Here is a 12,653-nt window from a genome sequence, read left to right on the forward strand (position 1 = left end):
CTTGAGCGGGCCAACCCTTTCCCTAGTTACCCTCTTGCTCTTTATATATGTATAAAAAGCCTTGGGATTTTCCTTAATCCTGTTTACCAATGACTTTTCATGACCCCTTTTAGCCCTCCTGACTCCTTGCTTAAGTTCCTTCCTCCTGTCTTTATATTCCTCAAGGGATTCGTCTGTTCCTAGCCTTCCAGCCCTTACGAATGCTTCCTTTTTCTTTTTGACTCGGCTCACAATATCCCGCGTTATCTGAGGTTCCTGAAACTTGCCAAACTTATCCTTCTTCCTCACAGGAACATGCTGGTCCTGGATTCTAATCAACTGACATTTGAAAGACTCCCACATGCCAGATGTTGATTTACCCTCAAACAGCCGTCCCCAATCTAAATTCTTCAGTTCCTGCCTAATATTGTTATAATTTGCCTTCCCCAAGTTTAGCACCTTCAACCGAGGACTACTCTTATACTTAACCACAAATACCTTAAAACATACGGAATTATGGTCACTGCTCCCGAAATGCTCCCCTACTGAAACTTCGACCACCTGGCCGGGCGCATTCCCCAATACCAGGTCCAGTATAGCCCCATCCCACGTTGGACTATCTACATATTGTTTCAAGAAGCCCTCCTGGATGCTCCTTACAAATTCTGCCCCATCCAAACCCCTAGCACTAAGTGAGTCCCAGTCCCACTCGTCACATCCTGCCAATCAGAAAAGGACCCATTTATGCATACTCTGTTTTCTGCCAGCCAGCCAATCTTCTATCCATGCTAATACGTTACCCCTGCACTATGAGCTCCTACTTTGCACAATAACTTTTTCTGTGACACCTTGTCAAATGCCTTCTGGAAATACCTTTTTCCAATTAGGCACTCTACAGCCTTCCAGACTGAACATTGAGTTCAATAATTTCAGAGCATGACTGGCCCTTTTTTAAATTATTATTTCATTTTGTTTTATCATTTTTTTTTTAACAGTGTGCCTGCCTTAAACTTGTTTTTTCATGTTTGTGCTTTTGGACAGTCCTATTCATTATTCTGTCATTAACACTCTCTCTGCACTAATGCGTTGTCTTTCACCACATCATTAGCACACTCTCTTTGCCTTTGCCCCATGACCATGACCTCCTTGTCAGTTAATCTCTCCTGCCCTTTGCCCTATCACACACCTTTCCGTCTGTTCTATTTCCCCCCCTCCCTCACCCCCGCTTCACTTGCTTAAAACCTACTATATTTCTAACCTTTGCCAGTTCTGATGAAAGGTCACAGACCTGAAACGTTAACTCTTCTTCTCTCTCCACAGATGCTGCCTCATGTGCTGAGTATTTCCAGCACTTTCTTTTTTTATTTCCCATCTCTCAAGCCTCCATTCCCCAGTCTCCATCTCTCTCCCTGGGACCCCATTCCCCATCCCCCGTCTCTCTCCCCGGGACCCCACTCCCCAGTCCCCGTCTCTCTCCCCGGGACTCCATTCCCCAGTCTCCATCTCTCTCCCCGGGACCCCATTCCCCAGTCCCCATCTCTCCCCCAGGAAGAGATCCAGGCCTTGCTCGTTAAGAGCTTAAAAAAACATGTTGTCTGTACCAATCTAAAGATTGATAATGGTGCTAGAGATAATGAAGCAGAGAAACTGGCTTTGTTATCTGAGGCAGTGGGCCTTAAAACTCCTACGAGGCCCAGCCTGAAGCCATATACCTTGTTTTTCCAAAAGAACAGTGAGGTAATTGCAGACCAATTGAAGGAGTTAAAAACAGGTTTTACCTTATACGGATCAGGGCCATAGTAAAAAAAAAGTATAAAAAAAGAGCCCACAGGAACTTCTCTGCTGCTTAGGGTTGCATGGTCGGCCATTATGGAAGTCGGCGGCGGATTGACCACCGAGACAGACTCCGGCTTGCAGGACTGCTAAGCAACGGGTATTATGATGAGTAAATACTATTGCTTAGTGCTGTAATAAAGGTGTACCACATCTAGTGGAACAGTATCCAAGGTGTTGTGTGCCATTGATACCCAGAGTAAAGGCTTGAACCAATTAGACCTGGTAGAGGGTCTGACAATCATATCCAACCTGTACTACAGGGGCTAGTAGACTTACACTATGTTAAAAGTGCTTGTAGCCAGGCATAGTGGGTCACACACATGAAGCATTTCCATTCCTCTGAAACTCAGAGCATCGCTATATTTGTAGGCTGGAGTATAAGATGGTAGAACTAAGTAAGCCAAATTATTAACTGTTGCCACACTTACTCAGTCTTGGATATCTGCAATTTCATCTATTTTTTCTGAAAACCATTCTTCCCCACATTATACAAAAGCAAAATACTGCGGATGCTGGAAATATGAAGTAAAAACAGAAAATGTTGGAAATACTCAGCAGGTCTGGCAGCATCTGTGGAGAGAGAAACAGAGTTAATGTTTCAGGTCGTTGACCTTCTGATGAAAGGTCACAAACCTGAAAACTTAACTCTGTTTCTCTTTCCACAGATGCTGTCAAACCTGCTGAGTGTTTCCAGCATTTTCTGTTTTTACTTCCCCGTTACATTTGGTCTCTTTGGCAAATCTTAACACCGAACGTTGATTGACCTCTGGGATACTTTCCTGGTCACAGCAATCAAACTATTATTGTCAACACCTTTTGTTTTCAATTACTTGACCAATTATATAACTCACTTGCTCCCACCATCGCCCACTAATTGTATTACTTCCACTGAAAGTACAAGGAATTGAAGGTAACCAACAACGACGACTTGTATTTGTATAGCACCTTTAACATAATGAAATGCCCCAAGGCACTTCACAGGAGCATTATAAAACAAAATATGGCACTGAGACACATAAGATATTAGGGCAGAAGACCAAAAACTTTGTCAAAGAGGTTCGGTTTTAAGGAATATCTTAAAGGAGGAAAGAAAGGTAGAGAGGCGGAGAGGGTTAGAGAGGGAATTCCAGAGCTTAGGGCGTGGCCAGCTGAAAGCAAGCGATTAATATTGAGGATGCTTAAATGGACAGAAATGGAGGAGCGCAGGTATCTCAGAGAGTTGTGGGGCTGGAGGAGATTACAGAGCCATGGAGCGATTTGAAAATAACAATGAAAATTTTAAATTGGAGGCCTGGGTTCTAACCTTGTGACATGGGTTGGTAATTGGTTCAACGTAGAAGATAGAGAGTTGATGTAAAGGGAATGTTCTCTGCTTGGCAGAATGTGACAAGTGGTGTTCCCCAGGAATTTGTACTGGGGCAACTTTGGCATCATCTGACTTATCTCATCGTTGTTTCAACTCATTTTAGCCATGGTGAAGTTTTTCATTGTGGGCCCGTCCCTTGACATAGGTTTCATCAATTTTTGTTTTAAATTAAAGCAACAAAATCGTCGAAAGTAGGAAAATAAAATCAAGAGAACCACCAAAACATTTAATAATTTGAAACTTTATTACTATTCCCCATTTGCAATAAAAAAAACTCCGTCTAATAAATTCCAAGCTGAAGTTGTGTGCAATTCATGATATTTGTTAATGTAAAGGTACACACCACCAAGAAACCGTTCTTAAATTGACAATGAGAAAATAATTGTTTCTGTTGTTGGAGTTTGCATTATTCCATTTGGTTTATTCTCTTTCTGCTGTTGGAGAAGCCAAAAGGATAAAACTGGAAAAGCCTGAAAATAAAACAGAAGCATGTAATTAATTTATAACTCCCAGCCTCTTACTACCATTCTTTACAATAGTGAGACCACACCTGGAGTACTGTGTGCAGTTTTGGTCTGCTTACCTAAGGAAGGATATACTTGCCTTGGAGGGAGTCCAACAAAGGTTCATTAGGCTGATTCCTGGGATGAGTGGATTGTCCTATGATGAGAGACTGAGTAGACTAAGCCTAAATTCCCTAGAATTTAGAAGAATAAGAGGCAATCTCATTGGAACATATAAAATTCTTAAGAGGCTTGACTGGATGTTTCCCCTGGCTGGGGAGTCTAGAACTAGGGGCACAGTCTCAGAATAAGAGATATGTCATGAGTTGTAAATCTCCAGAACTTGCTGGTTGATTTACACTGCTCCCTATTATTTTTTAAGAACTTGCTGGATTTGCCCATTAAACTCACCACAGAAACTTAACTCTGATAGTTAAGAGCATAGGTACTCTTTTAACAATGTGATAATTGTTAATGCAGTGCCAATGAACCCCTCTGGTCCAGGAATGCCACAACTGAAACTGTGAGGCCTCGTTCCTTCAGGCAGTGAATTGTTCTTCAAGATTTTTTAAATGTCCAATTTTGAATTTTATGCATTTCCTCTTACTTTTCCTCTGAGTCTCTTTTTTTCTCTTTTTCTTAATCTTCATCTTCCTTTCCCTCTCTTTATTTCTATTTCAAACCTGATTTGATCCACTTTAATTTACCCTCCTTCTCCATTGTTCCTTTGTTTTTTTTCTCAAACTTTAAATCTCATTTGTTTAAGGATATACACTAAAGTCCCAGATGCTCTGTTGCCCTCACCATTATCAACTTGCACTTACAGCACAAAATGTTTTTAGCTGAAGGGGCACAGGAAAAGATATTTCTCAGGTACATATTTCTAACTTGATGAAGTGGTAGTCTATATTCATATATAATATATATTATATACGAAAATGTGGCATGGTTATAGGGTAGACACTGTACTCATTTATTTCAATTGCATCATTTGTAAATCATGAACGGCACAAATTGAGTCCTTTATTGCAGTTCCCAACCATAAATAATATGAAGCTCTATAAATTGCTAGCCTTTTTGTGTCCTTATGATAGAGGTGGCAAAGACACTAGAGTCAGAGCCACCTGATGTCAGTTTGTGTGGATGTACTGAATTTCTGTTAATGTTTGTCCTGTTTTGTGGCTGTAGAAAATGCTTCTTTTTCATGATTTTCTAGTTCTCTTTTTCCTTGTCTCCCACATCACCAATCAACAGCAAGATAAGATGAGGAGTGGGGTGAGGTGGTTGCAGGCCTACAGGAATGCCATTTAGAACCATTTGCATGTGGATTGAGAGGGGCCTGCTAAGCAATTTTACCTGGTAATGTAGCAGTTATGTTACTGAACCAGTAATCGAGAGGCCTGGACTAATAATCAACAAAGCAGGAGTTCAAATCCCACCATGGTAGTTTGAGGTTGGACTGCAAACTTGCAAATTTTCCCATTCTTTAAGATTGAGAAGGAGGGAGAAACGATGGCTGGAATTTTAGCAGCACACCATGAGGCCCGCTGCTGGAAACATTAAGGATGGCGGCCTGCCTGTTCGAGCTGCTGGCTCAATCAGAGGGTGGACAGCTTGGCTGCCTCGGCAGCGTCACCAATAAATGTGACTGCTGCTGAGGCCGCTGGGAGAAGGAGGGGGCACTTCCATATCGAGGCACCCTCGAAGGACCGGTAATAATCTTGTTTAATATATGAAGTCCAGGCAGGAAGCCCTGGCGTCGAAGCCGTAGGACAGCCATGACCGCCGGGAGGGGTGACCCTCCGTGGGCATTCGAGCATTGTTAAAGAAAGGCACACCACAACGCGAGAATGCCGGTGGGAGACCACCTTAATTTACCTGGCGGTCTCCCCATGCGGCTTGGGGCCGATCCAACGGCAGTAAAATGCCGGCAGAGGCATAACATTTCCTTAATTGGCCACCCTTCCGACTGGAGGCAGGCGGTTGAGTTGCTGCCATTCCCGCCTCTTGAAATATCCAGTGGTGGCGGGAAGACGTAGGGCTTCCCTTTCAATGCCTTCTACCACCATTTTATCAGCCACCATACCCCCCAACCCCCCCCACCGCCTCACAGTCTGTCACCAGAGGGTAGATAAAATCTCGGCCAAGGTAACTACAACTCTACCAGTTTAACAACAAGTGTAGAAACACTACTGGAATCTATCATCAGGATGGAGTGACTGAGCATTTGGACAAGTATAAACTGATCAAAGAGAGTCAGCATATATTTGTTAAATGTAAGTCATGTCTAGGCTATTAATAAAAGTGTGTGGACTTGGAGGTAACCTTGTGTAATGGGTTAAAAATTGATAGGAAACAGAGTAGGAGGAAACCAGAACAAAAGGGCTAATTCTAACATTAGAGCTTTTAGGAGTAAATCCAGAGGCAAATTTTCACACAACAGTAGTGGAAATTTAGAAGTCTCTCCCCCAAAAGGATGCTGGATTAATTTACACATTCAAGACTGAGATTGTTAGATTTTTGTTGGGTAAGGGTATCAGTGGATATGGAGCAAATGGAATTCAGGCAAATCAGCCATGAATAGTAGAATAGGCTCAAAAGACTGAATGATTTACTCCTGTTCCTATCTTCCAATATACAGATTGAATTATTGTTCCAATTCTGCACTTTATCCAATGAATCTGAATGAATTCTGGCCGCAGCCTGATGATCCAAAGCAAATATGGCCCATTCTAGGAGAGACGATGAACGGACAGCAGTCAATGCATCTGGGGCCAAATCCACTATATTTTGTTTGTGGCGGTGGGGTGGGGAGGGGGAGTTGGTGGGGGTTGATGAACAATTATTTTGCCAATTACATGCACAAAATACCACCGAAAATGATTTGGCATTGCCATGTTTGTCGTACGATTTTGCACATAGGACATCAAACAAAAATGGAAAGGTCTACTCCATATTTTGGTCAAGTGCAACACTTGAACGGCACAGCTTTACTGCCATGATATTCGAAAGAAGAGGTTTCTTCTCCTGTTCTCTCATACACAAGAACACAACACAGACTCCAAAACTAAAATCCCTAGTTCCAAAGACTACAGACATGAACTATAACGGCAATTGTAAATTATAGCTTACATCTTGAAGTACCTTTACAACTGATTATGTTATTGAATTAAATAAACAGAACCCTTACCTGTAGGTGTAGTGTGCCAAGTTCAGTGCTTCACTGAAACCACGATAATTATGATGATGACAGAGAAAATAATCAAACCGGCCAGAATGAAGCAACATTTCATCTTCCGAGCTCTTTTCTAAAAGACATTAAAGAAAAAAATGATGTCATGTAAGCACAGACACAGGGACCGTGAACTGACTGGCCTCTTCGAACCACCTTTGCAAAATTCAATCAGCATTTTGTTTGTAATTGTCATTTTCCATTTGTGTCCTTCACAGATCAACTCTACATGAATTGATAACCATTAAATTGTCAGCCACTCTCACCAAAATATCCGACAGGATTTTCCATCAAATTAAAGGGTCAGTAATCCGAGAAGGTTAACGTTAAATCAGTAGGATTTTACAACAAAGACAGTAAATTTGAGAAGATCTTTAAAGTTGGATTTGAGACCTTCAGTTAATGTTCTGGAAAGAGAACCTATTTAGTACAATTAACTAATTATGGAACTTCCTTTGCATTTTGTACTCTGTTCCGCAGTACCAGAGTTTTTTCCATATTTAGTGAAGTTTCAGTCCCTGTTTTTACACACAAATTAATAATATTTTTGTAGCTATGAATAAAATTTGTGAATTTCCAGGTTGCCTCATTAGTCCTTGACAATGTATAAATTATGATGACCCTCCTTAAAGATCATGAATACTGAGCTCAAGAATAAACAGTAAACAGTGCTTAAAATAAGGAAATAAATTATGGCTTATTTATACTTTTCCAGTGGAACTCATTCTACAATGTGGCTAGATCTTAGGAATTTTTCCAGTTTGCATTTGTAAGTATGACAATACTAGAATATCTGACTTTTGGCTCTCAATGAAGCCTTCTCCTGTATCCGAAGGTGCCCAAAATGTGCCTGTTAAAATGGCACAGGCACACATGGAGCGCAATGAAGGTGACGAGCATGTTGCTGTAATTTTAATATTCTTAGCAGGTGCTGGGTGTTAAAATTGGGGATTTAGTCGCATTCTCACACCAGTGGAAGTTGAACATAATTTTGTGAACAAATGTTATTTCTATAAAGTTGGATTGTTATTAAGCATCCCAAGAGATCAGAAAAATATGAATTTACATTTTAATTTCTTGGGACCTTAAGCTTGTGCATTCAGCTTCCACCTGTCAAAATCTCAATTTGCGACACATGATAAATTTATTCATTGCTTCAACACACATTCTAAGCAAGGACTCAAACCCAAGCTCAGTTCTTGTCTTATGACCAACTAATCACTTAATTACCTCAGTGTCGAGCTGGCAGCATCTCTTTGGGGTCAAGGGACAACTTAACAAGCCATATGCTCGGGAGAGGCACCAGCATGTCTGGCAATAGCCTGGGGTTTTACTGTGGAGCCAGGATGATCATTCTGTACCTCATGTCTCCACATTCAGGTTAATTGTTTTTTTTAAACTTACCTTTTTGGTAGAGGCCTGCAGTGGTCCCTCTGAGGACCACTGGATAGGCCCCACATAGGCCTGGTTTTCTCCAGCTTTGGCTGCATTCAGGTCAAACCAATTTGTTGAAGGATGCATTTAAACAGGTATTAGGCCCCTCATTTACACATACAAAGGGCCCAATGTCTACTTCAAGCATGGGCCCTGGACGCGTCTTTTGATACCTGTACAATGTTATGACCGAGGCAGGAGGAGTGCACTGTTAATTTAGTCCCACTTCTCCACAGGTCACAACATATCAATAAATTTTCCCACTTACCTGAACAGTCAATTAGATATTCTATTTGTCCTCAGAATAAAGCACACCAACCAGGTTTTTAAAATAACAACACTATTGTCCATTTATTATAAACCAAATCTTAACCAATAATGAAGTAAATATGTACGCAAATTAAAATATTAAAGCCCCTTATTTTTAAATCCTAGCCGTCGCACACACACTCACATACACAACTGGTTAACTGGGGTAAAAAAAAGGATTTTTGTTTACAACTGTTACATAGAAATAGAAGGAATAGAAAAAGTAACTTAGACTGAATATCAGATATGAAAGTCCTTTGCTTTGGCGAGGTGTCCCAAAAGCAAATAGGTGATTGCCACTAGGAATCTTTCCAGGCAATGTTGATGAACAGTCTGTTTTGGGTCGGCGTTCAAAGAAATTCAACTACAGAAGGGATTCCATCAGGTGTGCAGCAACAAAGGTTTCAGTTCTCACACATTCGAGGCAAAGTTATTTTAAAGATGCAAGGTTTCTGCAAACATTCAGGATTTCTTCAAAAATACAGGAGGCAGCAGCATAATTTCATACAGGATTTGCTTTTCAAGAGCAAGGATTATTTGAATCCTTCGAGAGAGGTAACAGTGGTCTGGATTTTCTTCTAATCTCCTGGAAGGTCCATAAACAAACTCCAACTGCCTCTTTTAGTCCAAAACCCAGCTGGCTTTTAACAGTTCAAAATGAAACCAACTTTTTCCAAGCAAGTCCTATGATAATCATAAATCCTGTCTTGTCATAACATAACCCTCCTGCTATGTTAACTTGAAATCATGTGCTTTCCAGTACTTGTTTACTGGTCAACCTTTTGTTGACCTTCCTTAAAAAAACACCCACAAAGTTTAGCAATCTCCAGATGATTCAATACCCATGAAATCCTTTTCAATTTTTTAAAATATCGATTCTCAAGTTTTAACAAAGAAAATGGAAACTTTGTAACAACAATTATGGTGGACAGCGCACATCTGACACCCATTTTATACCTGTAAAATGGGCACCGCAACAAATTTCTATGCCAACAGGTATTAGAATTTATCACAAAATTGCAACTTTAAACTGCAAAACAACCAGATGACAATTTGATGAGAAAGTATATCCTTATCAATACTTAATGAAAATAACATTCAATCAGCATTTCTTTCATCAGTATTCAATGCCAATATGTTGTTAAAGGTCAAATTGAAAACTACTCAATTCAGGTTAATTAAGTTTCTCCAGTAATCAGTTTGACTGTGTCTGCAGAACATGGGCTAGATTTTCCATCTGGGGTTAGACCCCGACATTGGGATAAAATGCGGGTCCAGACCCTGCACCATGTCAGGAATAGTCACCTGATGATGATTTTTGCAGAATTGGACAATTATTGGCCAGAGGGTGCACGCGCCATCCAATTAAGGATGGTGGACGGGCTCTAAAGGATGGAGGACCAAGAGGAGGCCCTCTAGCAATAACACATCAGCAGCCTCACCAGCTGAGGTGGGCACTGCCGATCCCTACATAGGGAGAGGGTCCTCAAGATGGAAGCACTGTCTGAAGATCAGGTAATAAAATTTAAATTGAAAAAGGGCCACAGCTGCCTGACCATGATCATGAGGGGTAACCTCTCCACTGGATGGCCTTCGGCCGTAACTGTGACCCAGTAGTCATGACAGGTGTGGGGGGCCCTAGTGGGATGAAGAGCAGCATCCCGTTCTGCACCCCCCCGCCACCCCCCCCCCCCACCATCCTGCTGGGAGGTCGCCTCGTTTAACAGGCCATGGTTCATCTGCAATGTGGAGGCCATCTGCTCCCTGGAAAATTCCAGTCAGCGCGGGAGGCCCCTTAACTGGCCTAATTTAGCAGGTAGCCACCTCACTGCCAACCTGGCCTTTTTCAAAATGGCTTCGGGTCAGAACTGTGCCAGTAAATTTGCACGCCGGCTGGCGGCGGGAATTCCAGTAACATGATAATTCTAGACTCAATTTCTTGTACAAATGATTTAATGCCCGACCGATCTCAAGTTCAGTAATTTCATAAGGGCACTATTGGTCCAGTTTCAAATGCTTGGAATGAATTTTTTTCTTTTAATTTACTGAGGAGCTGACTACTGTACCCCAATCTAACTAGAAAAAAGCTTTGTATGTTTTTTAAAAGGTATTTTAAGTGATTTTAAATGAGCATACACACAGGTGGTGGATTAACACTGTGGGCTGGATTTTGGTGGGCGGACGGGAGCCGGTCTCCGACATAAAAGTCGGTGGAGAACCTGCTTCCACCTCGCCTGGGGATCCGTTCCATATTTTACGGGCTTTAATTGATTTGAGGTGGGACTTGCACCCACTTGAGGTAGGAAGTCCAGTCCAATAGAGCTGCCAGCAATGCCACCGGGAGCGGTGGCCATTTCCAGGACTACAGCCCAGCATGAAAATAAGATGCTTGGGAGCTGGGAAATAAGTTAAGTTTTGGTTGCCTCACCAAGGGTAATTGGTCAGGCCCCGGCAAGACAAGGCTGGTCATTTGGTGGGGGGGGGGGGGGGGGGGTGGGGGAAAGCGGTGGCGTGTTGGGTCTTGGGGGTGGTTGGGGAAGCGGGGGCATGCCCGATGAGCAGGCCCCCCCCCCCTTCGGGACGTTGAGAAGCCATCTGCTTTTCCCAGGCAGCTTTTCCTGGCTCCAGGACGCCCACTTACCATGCGTAAAATCCGCGTGGAGGCGGGCGAAGGCCGAATGCCTGCCCGCATCCTAAACTCTGCCTCAAATTATGTCAGAAAAATTACCTTCCAGGCCTGGATCAAGTCTCTTCAGTGACTCAAATAAAAATCCCTCCACTCAAGCAACACTGAGAATTTTCACTTTACAGTCTCGTCCATATAAAATTCTGAAAACGCTTAATTTGTTAACTTTTGATGCACTGTTGTAGTTCACCATTGTAATTTGTAATTTTTTTGCTTCAATGTCATATGACACGGAAAGTGCAGTCTGGGTATTGTAGCTCCACATGCAAAAATTTTAACTTCCATGACGCAGTTGTCTGTTGCTCACAATATGAAATAGGAGCCTGTAAGGTCCAAAACCCAAGGCTCAGGTACAAAATTCCAACTCTGAGACTGAACTGAAACAGATGGAAGAGAGAGAGAGAGAGAGTTGGGCTTAGGCCTTTCATGGTGAAACATCATTGCAGGGACAAAAGCAAAATCTTGCAGATGCCAGAAATCTGAAATGAAAACAGAAAATGCTGGAAATAACATCTGTGTGGAGAAACAGGTAATATTTCAGGTTGATGACATTTCAATACCTTCTAATGAAAGTTCAACGACCTGAAACATTAACTCTGCTGAGCATTTTCAGCACCTTTCCATCATTTCAGGGACTTCAATATTTAAACTTGTCTCAGTAAACATTAACAACAATCACAGTATGATTGTTCTATTAAAATTGGCAGGCAAACCCCCCACCTGCCAAGACTGAGGCACACATTATTTCACCACATGAACATTAAAACTTAAAATTGCAAGCCCCTGACTGGAAAGACATTTGCATAGTAACAGACAGTGTCAGAACAATGGGACCCAGTCGTTGCTTCTCCAATACATTGAAGAAGTGGTCAGACCAGTTTTAGTCACATGACTGTTTAGTCACATGCTGTTGCAGAGGTTTGAACTGAGAGTTTTAAATTGGAGAAAACAGTGTTTGAAATCAGAAAGCCATGTGCTCCTGGCTGGAACAAAACCTCCTCTCCAGTCCTGCCTGCCTCCATCTCTTTCCCACAGAACTGAATCTTGTGAAAATAAGTGAACCTCAAAGAGAGAAAAGTCTCCTAGGTGAACAAGGTTTAAGAAAAACACTGGATCCCGACGAACAGAAAGATTACCTGCAATCAAGTGAGCTCTAAGCACAGTAAACAAGAAACTCTTCTGATGTTGTCTCAAACCCCCCTCTACTATATTTTCCTCTCCTCTTTTCTGTCCCTATTTGCATGTGTGTATCGCGTGTGCATGCTAGCATGGGCGCATCGTATATTCGTAGGCGTTAACCGTATTAGA

General features: G+C 42.0%; 1 protein-coding gene across 2 annotated transcripts in view; it reads right to left on the reverse strand.

The window, feature by feature from the left end:
- Positions 1-3,402: 3,402 nt before the first annotated feature.
- The window catches only part of tsnare1 (T-SNARE Domain Containing 1), a 943,563-nt gene continuing 934,312 nt past the window's right edge, over positions 3,403-12,653 (reverse strand). For both annotated transcript variants that reach the window (XM_068031353.1, XM_068031352.1), the window contains 2 exons: positions 6,875-6,992; positions 3,403-3,651 (listed from right to left, as the gene is read on the reverse strand). In XM_068031353.1, coding sequence (XP_067887454.1) covers positions 6,897-6,992 — 96 coding nt within the window. In that variant the 3' untranslated portion in view covers positions 3,403-3,651; positions 6,875-6,896. The remainder of the gene's footprint in view (positions 3,652-6,874; positions 6,993-12,653) is intronic.

This window comes from Heterodontus francisci, chromosome 5 (assembly GCF_036365525.1).
Source record: "Heterodontus francisci isolate sHetFra1 chromosome 5, sHetFra1.hap1, whole genome shotgun sequence".
In the NCBI taxonomy this organism is placed as follows: Eukaryota; Metazoa; Chordata; class Chondrichthyes; order Heterodontiformes; family Heterodontidae; genus Heterodontus; species Heterodontus francisci.